The sequence below is a fragment of the Chrysochloris asiatica genome, unplaced genomic scaffold (assembly GCF_000296735.1).
Source record: "Chrysochloris asiatica unplaced genomic scaffold, ChrAsi1.0 scaffold00172, whole genome shotgun sequence".
Classification (NCBI taxonomy): Eukaryota; Metazoa; Chordata; class Mammalia; order Afrosoricida; family Chrysochloridae; genus Chrysochloris; species Chrysochloris asiatica.
The window spans coordinates 2,320,416-2,332,466 of NW_006408690.1; the positions used below are offsets into that span (position 1 = coordinate 2,320,416).

At 38.0% G+C, this 12,051-nt stretch overlaps 1 protein-coding gene across 1 annotated transcript in view; it reads left to right on the plus strand.

Moving 5' to 3' along the window:
- The window catches only part of MYO3A (myosin IIIA), a 410,482-nt gene that overhangs the window by 23,575 nt on the left and 374,856 nt on the right, over positions 1 to 12,051 (plus strand). Inside the window, exons 3-4 of the mRNA XM_006871683.1 lie at positions 5,570 to 5,674; positions 6,219 to 6,318. Coding sequence (XP_006871745.1) covers positions 5,570 to 5,674; positions 6,219 to 6,318 — 205 coding nt within the window. The remainder of the gene's footprint in view (positions 1 to 5,569; positions 5,675 to 6,218; positions 6,319 to 12,051) is intronic.

A 12,051-nucleotide genomic window follows, 5' to 3' on the forward strand; every position in this document is an offset into this window, starting at 1 on the left:
GGGCTGCTAACCTCAAGGTCAGCAGTTTGAAACTACCAGCTGTTCCTTGGGAGAAAGATGAAGCTTTCTGCTCCCATAAAGATTTACAGCCTTGGAAACCCTGTGCAGGGTCACTATGATTCGGAAGTGACTCCATGGTACTTAACAACAACAACAACACCTTGATAAATACACTAAATGGAAATGATTCAAACTTTACAATTCAAAGAGCAGAAATTGTCCATGTGAGTAAAATAGCAAGAACCAACCACAAACATGCTTTAAATAAAAATATGCAAATAGGTTCAATGTTTTAAAAAGTTATGGAAAAAGATATGTTATGCAAACACTAATGTTAAAAATGCTGGACTGGCTATATTAATATCAGGAAAGCAATATGATTAGAAAAGCAATATAATCAGAGACAGAGGACATTATATATTGACAAAAAAGGCCAGCTCACCTAACAGAACTTTTCTAAATTTGTATTTACTTAGTAACAAAGCTTTAAATTGTTGCTGTGATTGTTGTTCAGTGCAGTGCCCTCAAGTGGGTTCCCACCCATAGTGACCCTATACAGGGTTCCCAGGGAGCAGTTTGAACCCTGTTCAAACCTTGGTGAGTTTGAACCATTAACCTTATGGTTCAAACCAACTTTACGGTCCAGTGCTTTATCCTATAGCACCACACCAGGACTCATGAAATAAAATCTGACAGAACTGAGGAAAGAAATAGACGTATTTACAACATTGAAGACAGAAGACATTTAGAAAATGTGTAATACTGGGAAGTTAGTTGGAATAGTGTTTGTAGAATAAATATTCTTTTAGGTTTTGAGTTTTATTTTTTTAAGTGCTTGACTACAGCCTGGGAGACAGAGAATTCTTTTTGAGTGCTTCTCTATAATTAGTGTAGTTCCAGTTTAGGAAGATTGTACTTCAATTTCCTTTGATGAAAGAACATTAAGGGTCTGTTATAGTTTTGTATTAGAAAGCTATACTTAAAGGTTTCTCCGTCTCCTATTATAATCCCGCTGTTAGTCTAGTTTGCATCGACCAAGTATAACGTAACTCATTCACCTGGATGTAATTCTCTTTAAAGAGAAACAAAGTCATTTGTTATTTTCTAATCATCTGTTACCTAATTCAAGAATATTTGCACTTCTTATTGCATCGTTTAACTATTTAAATTTATTTGAAGTTTTATCCCTTATCTTTTGGTTTATAAAGGAGAATTACTTTTGGCTTTTGGTTTTGCTCTTTACTCATTCTTTCTCTTTCAGGTTTGTTGTTGTTGTTTTTTGTCCTTGAGACAGTGAGGCACATATGAATCTTGAAAGCAGATTAGATAAATGCTCCTGAGGAAGGCTGCTTATGTGAAGTTGGTGCTGGACAGAGGTAAGGGACAGCCCTGTCCTTCACCAGGAATGTTGTGAAACTGTGAACCAGAAGTGTTGTTGTTAACTGCCAACTCATAGCGACCCTGTATAATGTTTCCGAGGAGCAACCAGTGGGTTTGAACCGCCAACCTTGTGGTTAGCAGTCCAGTGCTTATCCTACAGTGCCACATCCCCAATATCTATACTGAAACCTGTTGCATTAGGATCAATTCTAACTCACAGGGACTCGGTAGCATGAAGTTGAACTACTCTATAGGACTTCCAATGGCACTTAACAACAACAATGTTCACAGAAGCAGACTGCCACATCTTTCTCCCACAGAGCAGCTGACTTTTGGGTTAGAAGTTGATTGCTTCACCTCTGCACTATCAGGGCTCTTAACACTAAGAAAGAAAGAGACAAGGAGAGAAATGTGGCTTCAGCAAACAGCAGGCAGGATTATTAAGAATAAACCTGGGAGTGGGAACTCAAAGTCAAGAGAGACAAAGAACCTACCCGTTCCTTACAGACTGGTATATTTAAGGCTGTGCGGTCCCAGTTACAGTTTTGGTGGGTTTCCAATAGGTGGAGATGTTCCTGAAACCAGAACCTACTAGGGGAAGGATCTTTTGGTGTAATAAAGACTTATGCTTTCAGGGAGACAGAAATCAGGACTTTATTCAGTGCCATTTGGAGAGCAGCTGCCATGGCATTTTGTAGATCAGGAGCAGGGCCCTTCAGGGTCAAACATATACTGTTGCTTCTAAGCAACATCAATAGGTTCTGACTCATAGTGAATCACAGTATAAGGTTTCCGAGAATTGGCTGGTGGGTTTGAACTGTTAATCTTGCTTATCCTTTAGTTGTTGTTGTTAAGTGCTGTCGAGTCTGTTCCAAGGTGTATAGGGTTTCCGAGGAGTAGTTGGTGAGCCTGAACCGCTGACCTTGCAGTTCAAATGGCTTTGCAGTCTGGCGCATTAACCCACAGCACCACACCAAGACTCCTTGCTTATCCTACAGCATCAAATAGTTCTTGTTTAAATTGAATCCAACCTGGTATTGGCTATTTTATTAAAGAAATATTCGCAACTCAATGCTGATATGTAAATGGCCAAATTGGACATGGATTTTTATGAAACCTTGGTATCAAAAATTAAACATTTAAAAAGCTATAGGTATTTGGAAATTTATACATACCATATGGAGGGTCAGAGAAAAAAGAGGAAGAGCCCCAGCCAGATGGATTGGCAAAGTGGCAGCATCAATGGGCTCAAGTGTGGCAACAATTGTGAGATTGGCCCAGGACCAGGCAGTGTTTCATTTTGTTGTGTATAGGGTCGCTATAAGTTGGTATCATCTCAATAGCACCTAACAACAACAATATGGCACTCTGAGTCCTGGTGTGGCACTGTAAGATAAGCACTTGACCAAAAGGTCAGTAGTTCAAACTCACTTGCTGTTCCTCAGAAACCCTATGTATGATCACTGTGAATCAGAAATGACTGGACGGCACTTAACAACCAGCAATAAAAGGCATTGAACAATAGTAACATACATATTTTTGGATTCCTGTTATGGCCTTGAAGAATAAGCATTGAACTGCTACAGGTTTTAAGGTTGAAACCCACCAGGTACACCTGACAAATTGCCCATAAAGACCCAAAGTGTTCTTTGTGAGTTTAAAAAAAAGTGTTGTAATTGTCATCTTCAATCCACATAGATTATAGTCCTTGTTGAGGATTACTCCCAAATGAAGTTGAAAATGCTTCAGGTGATTGGGTTGTCTGAGATTTCATTATTAAAGTTGGTGCTTAGAAGAGGAGAGAAGGAGTTACTATGTTTGCCCTAAAGATGACGTTCTAACACAGACCAATAGTATGTTCCTCTTTAAAAAAAAAATCCTTGGCAATTTACATCTTTTCTCCATTTATGATAATGTTGCTTATTGGTCCAGTGTTGGCGATTTTTGTTTTCTTTACATTGCTTTGTGACCCATACTGAAGGCTGGGTTCTTTCATCTGCATCAGTGCTTCTTCAAGTCCTTTGCTTTCAGCAAGCCAGGTTGTGTGCATTTCATAACAGGTTGTTAATGAGCCTTCCTTCAAGCTTGATGCCATGTTCTTCATAAAGTACAGCTTCTCAGATTATTTGCTCAGCATACAGAGTGAATAAGTATGGCGAAAGGACACAGCCCCGACACACACACCTTTCCTGGTTTTAGACCATGCAGTATCCCCTTGTTTTGTTGGGACGACTGCATATTGGTCTCTGTACAGGTTCAGCATGAACACAATTCAGTGTTCTTGGTTTCATTTCTTTCCAATATTATCCATAGTTCGTTATGATCCACACAGTCAAATGTCTTTTCATAGTCAATAAAACACAAGCAAACCTATTTCTGGTATTCTCTGCTTTCAGCCAAGATCCATCTGTCAGTTATATACCTGTAATAATATCCCTCACAACTGGATCAATAAATAATGCGATGATAAATGGAGAAAAGATTGAATTTTTCAGAGACTTCATTTTGCTTGGATCCACAATCAATGCTCATTGGAGTTTTTGTTGTTAAATGCTATCAAGTCGGTTCTGACTCATAGCGACCCTGTATAGGGTTTCTAAGGTGCGGCTGGTGAGCTTGAACCGCTGACCTTGCACTTCAATCCAACCTTGCAGCCCAGCACATTAACCTGTAACACCATGCCAGGATTCCATTGGAGTAGCAGTCTGGAAATCAAATGACATGTGTTAGGCCAATCTGCTGCAAAAGATGTCTTTAAAGTTTTAAAGTGTAAAGATGTCAGTTTGAGGACTAAGGTATGCCTGACCCAAGCCAAAATACTTTGCGTCATCTCATATGTATGTGAAAGTTCAACAGTGAATAAGGAAGACTGTAGAAGAATTAATGGTATTTGAGTTGTGGTGTTGGAGGAGAATACTGAAAGTACCATTGACTGCCAGAAGAACAAACAAATCTGTCTTGGAAAAAGTACAGCCAGAATACTCCTTAGAATTGATGGAGAGACTTTACTTTTGCTCTTTGTACATGTTATAAGGAGGGACCAGTCCCTGGAGAAGGACACTGTATTTGGTAAAATGGAGGACCAATAAGAAAAGCAAGATCCCCAACAAGATGGATTGACAATTGTGTCAAATGGGCTCAAACATAACAACAATTGTGACAGTGGCACAGGACCAGTGTTCTGTTCTGTTGTGCATAAAGTGTCTATACCTTGACACCAACTAACAACAGCAACAATGTTGGAGAGCCCAAGTGTGAAAGTCTCCTACCATGCTCCTCTGTTTTTCTGTTTTAATTCTCACAGATTTGGGGAATCGGATGGGTGTAGGCTAAAGAGCCTAGGAAAAATGCTTTTCAGATAGTATTCTAAAATAATATTTTTAAACTGTTTACTTCAGTGCACTCTGAAATTTTGCAAGAGAAGGACATGTTTTTAATTAATTCATGTATAAAGTAATACATAGTTGTACATTAAGACTCCATTGTGCTGTGCATTAAAATGTCAGACATCAATAAAGCAGTATTATTCAGTTGTAAAGGGAAACAGAGTCCTAATGTTACATGTTTGAACCTTGAAATCATGCTGAATGAAGTCAGTCAATCAGAAAAGAACAAATATTGTACGATACATTTATAATGGGCAAGTTTACAGAGATTGAAGTTCGTTAGTGGTTGCCAGGGTCAGGAGAGAGAAGGTAAATAGTCACTGTGTAGGAAGCATTGAGTATTAATGGTGATGGGACATTTTTCAGTGAGTATTGGTTATGGTTATACAACATGATTAAAGTAATTGGTATGTCTACATCAGATACATGAAAAACATTGAATTGCTAATTTTGTATTACATATAGATATATACTTACAGCAACGCAAAGAATAAAAAAGAAATCAGTAGTGCAGTGAATCCCTAGATCCTAAAATTTGGGAATAATATAACTCTTACCCTCTTAGTGCCTTTTTTCTATTCTAAATTTTTATTTGAAAGGAAAACTGTGTCCCGATACTGGTTATTTACAAGTAAAAATGTACATGTTCATTTCATTTATGTAACTATAAAGATGATGGGTGTTATCATTTGAAACAGCAAATTGAAACTCCTTTTAAAAAATGCTTCACGGAAAACCTTTCATAGCGAGAATTAATATGTCATGCCCATTTTAATACCCAACTTGAAATAATTGTTTTATAGCTGTGCAATGGAGGCTCAGTGACTGATCTTGTGAAAGGATTTCTGAAGAGGGGCGAAAGAATGAGTGAGCCCATAATTGCCTATATTTTACATGAAGCTCTCAAGGTAAAGGCAATTTAAATTGCGCATTAATTTTGAGGCAGTTCTAATGAAATAAAAAATGCGGATCCTATTTTTAGGAAAATAGAACTACATTAATATTTATTGTGCATAAGAACATGCAAAATATGAGGTGCTTAACATAGCTAATTCCTTTTTCCATTAGAAATCTACCCTCCTTGTATCAACAGAACCCTATTTCTGCACTCTTAGGAGTGTTTCTGAAGTTGTGTTAGTGACAGAGAGAGATAATGTGTATTTTTGCTACTATTTAGTTTTTCATTTGCCATTATTTTATTTACTATATAATTATATGGAATGTTTTTTTTGTTGAGATCAACATTTCATAAAATATTTGATAAAAGCTCTGGCTTTATGAGTTTTTATATGGTATACTTTGATTTGGCTGACAATATGAAATATTCCAAAATGTTTAAATGTTAACTTTACCATGTTTTCTAAAGATTTTGTATAAACGTATCTATCTGAAAAACCATGTTTCTTGTTCAATGATTTGTTTAAAAGTCATAATTTATGTTCCAACATCTAGGGACTTCAACATTTGCATAACAACAAAACTATCCACCGTGATGTAAAAGGAAATAACATCCTGTTGACTACTGAAGGTGGAGTTAAACTAGTAGATTTTGGTAAGTTTTCTTTGAAGTACATGAGCTACATGGCATACCGAACTAGAATGATATGACTTGATCATTTTCCAGTTGCTTTATTTCTTGTCATTGAAAGTAGAAAAAAAAAAAATCTGCATCTTACTGAGATAATAAAGGACAGAGATACATATTTAATTCAACATGAGAGAGGTTTCAGCCATCTTGTGCCCATATCTCCACTGTAACAATTGTTGTTGGTAAGTGTCATCGAATCGATTCTAACCCATAGCAACCTTGTATAGAGTTTCCAAGGAGCAGCTGGTGAGCTTGAACTACCAACCTTAAAGTTCTAATGACTTTGCAGTCTGATGCATTAGCCCACAGCGCCACACCAGGACTCCATATGTATGGTCAATTCTCCCAAAAAGATGCCATACCAAATGATTACTCCAAGCTTATAAACGTAATCCCATAAAAAAAATTTTTTAAAATCACTTTTTTAGTGATTGGTTCACAAATGGACATGTAATCCAGGATTTAGAGGCATCAAGAGTCTTCTGAGGAACTTTTTCCACCTTAAGAAGGAGACACTGGGAGAGAGAGTGTCTTTCTCCTTTAGGACCCTCTGTCTTATTGTGGTGCCTGGCTGAGACTGCTGCAGTTGATTGTGATATCTGTATACAGCAGTCTTAAATGGAAAAGCAAGAAGGATGAGAACTATGTTTTCACATTAATTGAATTGAAGATGTTTCTATAGTAATGATTAGAAAACAGGATCAGCTGCACATTGAAAGAGTTCCTGAGTGGCTCAAATGATTAACACACTCAGCTGCTAGCCTAAAGGTTGGAGGTTCCCAGTCCAGCTAAGGGTGCCTGGCAATCTATTTCGGCCAGTTTGTCATGCTGTGGTGAATTGTGTGTTGTTGCAATGCTGCAAGCTATGCCTCTAGTATTTTAAATGCCAGCAGGGTCGCTGATGGTGGACAGATTTCAGTGGAGTTTCCAGATTAAAACAGAGTTGTTGTTGTTGTTATGTGCTGTGGAGTTGGTTATGACTCATAGCGACCCTGTACAGGGTTTTCGAGGCTGTAAATGTTTTTTTTTTTTTAATGTTTTATTGTGAATTATGTGATAATTTACATGGGAGAACATTAGTTTTACATTCATCCTATCGTATATCGTTTCATTGCTATGGTTACAATCCCCTCCATGCATTATCAACTAACCCTATAAGCCTGCCCCCAGGTCATCAGCACACAGCCCCTCTCCCTCTCTGGGTCTAAAGTCCCCAGCTGCTCCATCTCTCCACGTCATTGTCTCTGCCTCCATCTCAGGCATCACTGCTTCTCTGGGTAGGGTCCCGCTCTCTGCTCTTCTCTCTATATGGTCCCAGGGACCTCTGCTCCTAGACTGCAAAGTTAATCACTCCCCTCCTTGCTACAAAAACGTCTATCTTTACATTCCCGACCCTCACAATCAATCCTGATAACAGTTATTCACTATTGTATCACAAGAGACACGTATCCACATTTCCTTTCATCAGCCCCACCTAGACAGATTGGATACTACTCAGTGGAGATTCTACCTTCCTCCATGCCCTGTGATTCTAGGTTCCCTTTTGGAAGCTTGTAAGCTGTTACTTCTTGCCGAGGCTTTAAATCTTTACAGGAGCAGAAAGCCTCATCTTTCTCCCGCGGAACAGCTGGTAGTTTCAAACTGCTGACCTTGAGGTGCACAGCCCAATTCATAACCACTACGCTACCAGAGTAGGAGGAAGGAATAAGGAGAGGCATATCACTTCTGAATGGCTAGCCACTGAAAACCTTATGATTGCTTCCTGAAAGTAGAGTTGACCATAATGATATGGATGGAGTTAAGCTTTTGAGACCCACATTTACTGATGGGGCACAACTCAAAATGAGGAGAAACAGCTACAAACATCCATTAATAATCAAATGTTGAATGTATGAAGTATGAATTCTAGAAAAATTGGAAGTTGTCAAGAATGAAATCGAACACATAAAGATCATATCCTAGGCATTCGTGAGCTGAAATGAACAGGTATTGACTGTTTTGAATCTGACAATCATATATAGCTTACTATGCCAGGAACAACAAATTGAAGAGGAATATTCTGGCATACATCATCAAAAGAACATTTCAAGATGTATCTTGAAGTTCAGTGCTGTCTATCATAGAATAATATCCATATGTCTATAAGGAAGATCACTTAATACCACGATAATTCAGATTTATGCACGACTCACTAAAAGTAATGAAGATGAAACTGAAAATGTCTGCCAGCTTCTTCAGTCTGAAATCAATCAAACATGCAATCACGATGTGCTGATAATTACTGGTGATTGGAATGCAAAGTTTGGAAACAAAGAGGAAGGATCAGTTGTTGGAAAATAAGGCCTTGGTGATAGAAACAATGCTGGAGATCACATGATAGAATTTTGTAAGACCAATGACTTCTTCATTGCAAAAACCTTTTCTCAAAAACATAAAAGGTAGCATACACATGGACCTCACCCAATGGAATACATAGGAATCAAATTGACTACCTCTGTGGGAAGAGATTATGGAGAAGCTCAATGTCAGCCAAAACAATAGACCATCAGTTGCTTATATGCAGGTCAAGCTGAAGCTGAAGAAAATTGAAACAAGTCCACGAGAGCCAAAGTATGATATTGAGTATATCCCACAAGAATTTAGAGATCATCTTAAGCACAGACTTGATATACTAGACACTAATGACTGAAGACTAGAAGAGTTGTGAGATGACATCAAGAACATCATACATAAAGACAGCAAAAAATTATTTAAAAGTCAGAAAAGAAAGAAAAGATCAAAGCAAATGTAAGAAGAGATTCTGAAACTTACTCTTGTGCCTAAAGAAGATACAGTGACTTGAAGAAATGAGGAAGTAAAAGAGCTGAACAGAAAAATTCAAAGGATAGCTCAAGAAAACAGAGCCAAGTACTATAATGAAATGTGTAAAGACATGGAGTTAGGAAACCAAAAGGGCAGAACACATCATTTCTCAAGCTGAACGAACTGAAAAAAAAAAAAAAAAATTGAGTCTTGACTTGAAATATTGAACGATTCTATAGACAAAATATTGGATAATGCTGGAAACATCAAAAGAAGGTGGAAGGAATGTACAAAATCATGGTACCAAAAAAATTTAGTTCATGTTCAGCTATTTCAAGAGTTACCAATGTGATCAATAACCAATGGTATTGAAGGAAGAAATTCAGCAGCACTGAAGGCATTGGCAAAAAACAAGGGTCCAGAATTGACAGAGCACAAATTGAAATCTGTCAGCAAACTGATGCAGCATTGAAGGCACTCTCTCTTTTATGCCAAGAAATTTGAAGACAGCTACCTAGCCAATCAATTATAAGAGCCCATTCTAAAGAAAGGTAATCCAACAGAATGTGGAAATCATTGAACAATATCGTTAATATCATATGCATGTAAAAGTTTGCTGATGATAATTCAAAAATGATTGCAGTAGTACATCAACAAGGAGCTGCCAGAAATTCAAGATGGAATCAGAAGAGGATGTGTAATCAGGGATATCATTGTTGATGTCAGATGGATCTTGGCTGAAAGCAGAGAATGCAAGAAAGATGTTTCCTTGTGCTTTATTGACTATGCAAAGATAGACAACTGTGTGGATCATAACTATGGATATTATTGCCAAGAATATTATTCTTATGAATATTCCAGAACACTTGATTGTGCTCATGAGGAACCTGTACATACACTAAGAAGCAGTTGCTCAAATAGAACAAGGGAAGACTGAATGATTTAAAATCAGGAAAGGTATACATCAGGGTAGTATTCTTTTGCCATGTTTATTCAGTCTGTATGCTGAGCAAATAATCAGAAAAACTGGATTATTTGAAGAAGAATGTGACATCAGGATTGGAGAGTGTCCTTAACAACCTACAATATGCAGATTATACAACTTCATTTGCTGAAAGTGAAGTGGTTTCAAAACAGTCACTGATAAAGATCAATGACTACAGTCTTGAATATGGATTATACCTCAGTGTAAAGTGATTGAAAATCCTCGCAATGGAACCAATAAATGGCATCCTGATAAATGGAGAAAAGATTGAAGTTGTCAAAGCCTTCAGTTCTCTTAGCTCCACATCAATGCTCATGGAAGTCACAGTCAAGATACCAAATGATGTGTTGCATTAGTCAAATCTGCTGCACAAGACCTCTTTAAAGTATTCAAGAGCAAAGATGTCAGTTTGAGGACTGAGGTTGCCCTGACCAAGCCATGGGTCATTTCAATAGCCTCATATGCATGTGAAACTTGGACAATAAATAAGGAATACTGGAGAAGAATTGATGCATTTGAGTTGGTGTGGAGAAGAATATTGAAAGTCCCATTGACTCGCAGAAAAATAAGCAAATCTGTCTTTGAAGAAGTATAGCCAGAATGCTCCTAAGAAGTGAGGGTGGCGAGATTTCCTCTCTCATACTTTGGACAGGTGGGACCTGTCCCTGTAGAAAGGCATCATCCTTGGAAAAGTAGAAGCATCTGAGAAAAAGAAGAAGACCTCCAACTAGATGTATTGATACAGTGGCAGCAATGATGGGTTCAAACATAACAATTATAAGGATGGTGCAGGACCAAGAAGTGTTTCATTCTTTTGTGCATAGTGTTGTTATGACTCAGAACCTACTCAATGGTACCTAACAACAACATCAATCAACTTTGAAAAATAAGCCATTGGAAATGCTAGGGAATACAATTGACACACCTGGGGTAGCCATGAGTTGATGACAACAAAAAATTGTTGTTGTTGTTGCCTATTAAACCTAGTATCTGATAGGAGTCCTGGTTTGTCACTGTAGGATAAGCACTGGGCTGCTAATTGCATGCCCAGTGGCTCAAACCCATCAGTGATTCCTAGGAAACCCTGTATAGGGTCACTGTGAGTTGAATGGACTTGATGGCGCTTAACAAGATGTATCTAATATGTCGAGGTCCTATGTCGGGGTCCAGCCTTGATAAGGATGTGTGGGTGTCACAAAGAAGGGAGATCTGGTGGCGAAAGGGATAGAGAAAGAGAGAGACGAAATATATACAAAAAAGACAGACACATAGATATGATGCAAGCTGGCAGGTAGGCAGATCTGCAAACATATTACCTAGCATTGCACACAGAACTCACTCTACCTCAGTCTTTTATTCTCTTTTTTAGGGGGGGGTTTGTTTTCAAAGGAAGGATGTAATTCACAAAGGGAGGATGTGATTCTTTAGATAAGATAGGATACAGAACTGAAATGTGATTAATCATTCAAAACAGGACATAATGATTCACAGGAACAACTTTTTTTTTTTTTTTTTTTTTTTATTGTGAATTATATGATAGTTTACATGGGAGAACTTTAGTTTTACATTCATTCCATCTTATATCATCTCACTGCCATGGTTCCAATCCCCTTCATGCATCATCAGCCACCCAAAGGGTATGTCCCAGAAACCCGGCCCCTACACTTCCCCCTCCTCCCCCCAGTTTTCGTCCCACAGCACTAATAAGCAGTTCTGTTGGTGCTGTTGGTTTATCATTGGGTTGCTAACTTCATGATTGACAGTTCAAACCCACCAATCTCTCCATAGGAGAAAGTTGAGGCTGTCTGCCCTCATAAAGATATACAGTCTTGGAAACCCTTTTAGGAGTTGCTCTGAGTCAGAATCAATTCAAAGGCAGTAGGTTGAGTTTTGGGTTTTGAGTAATATTT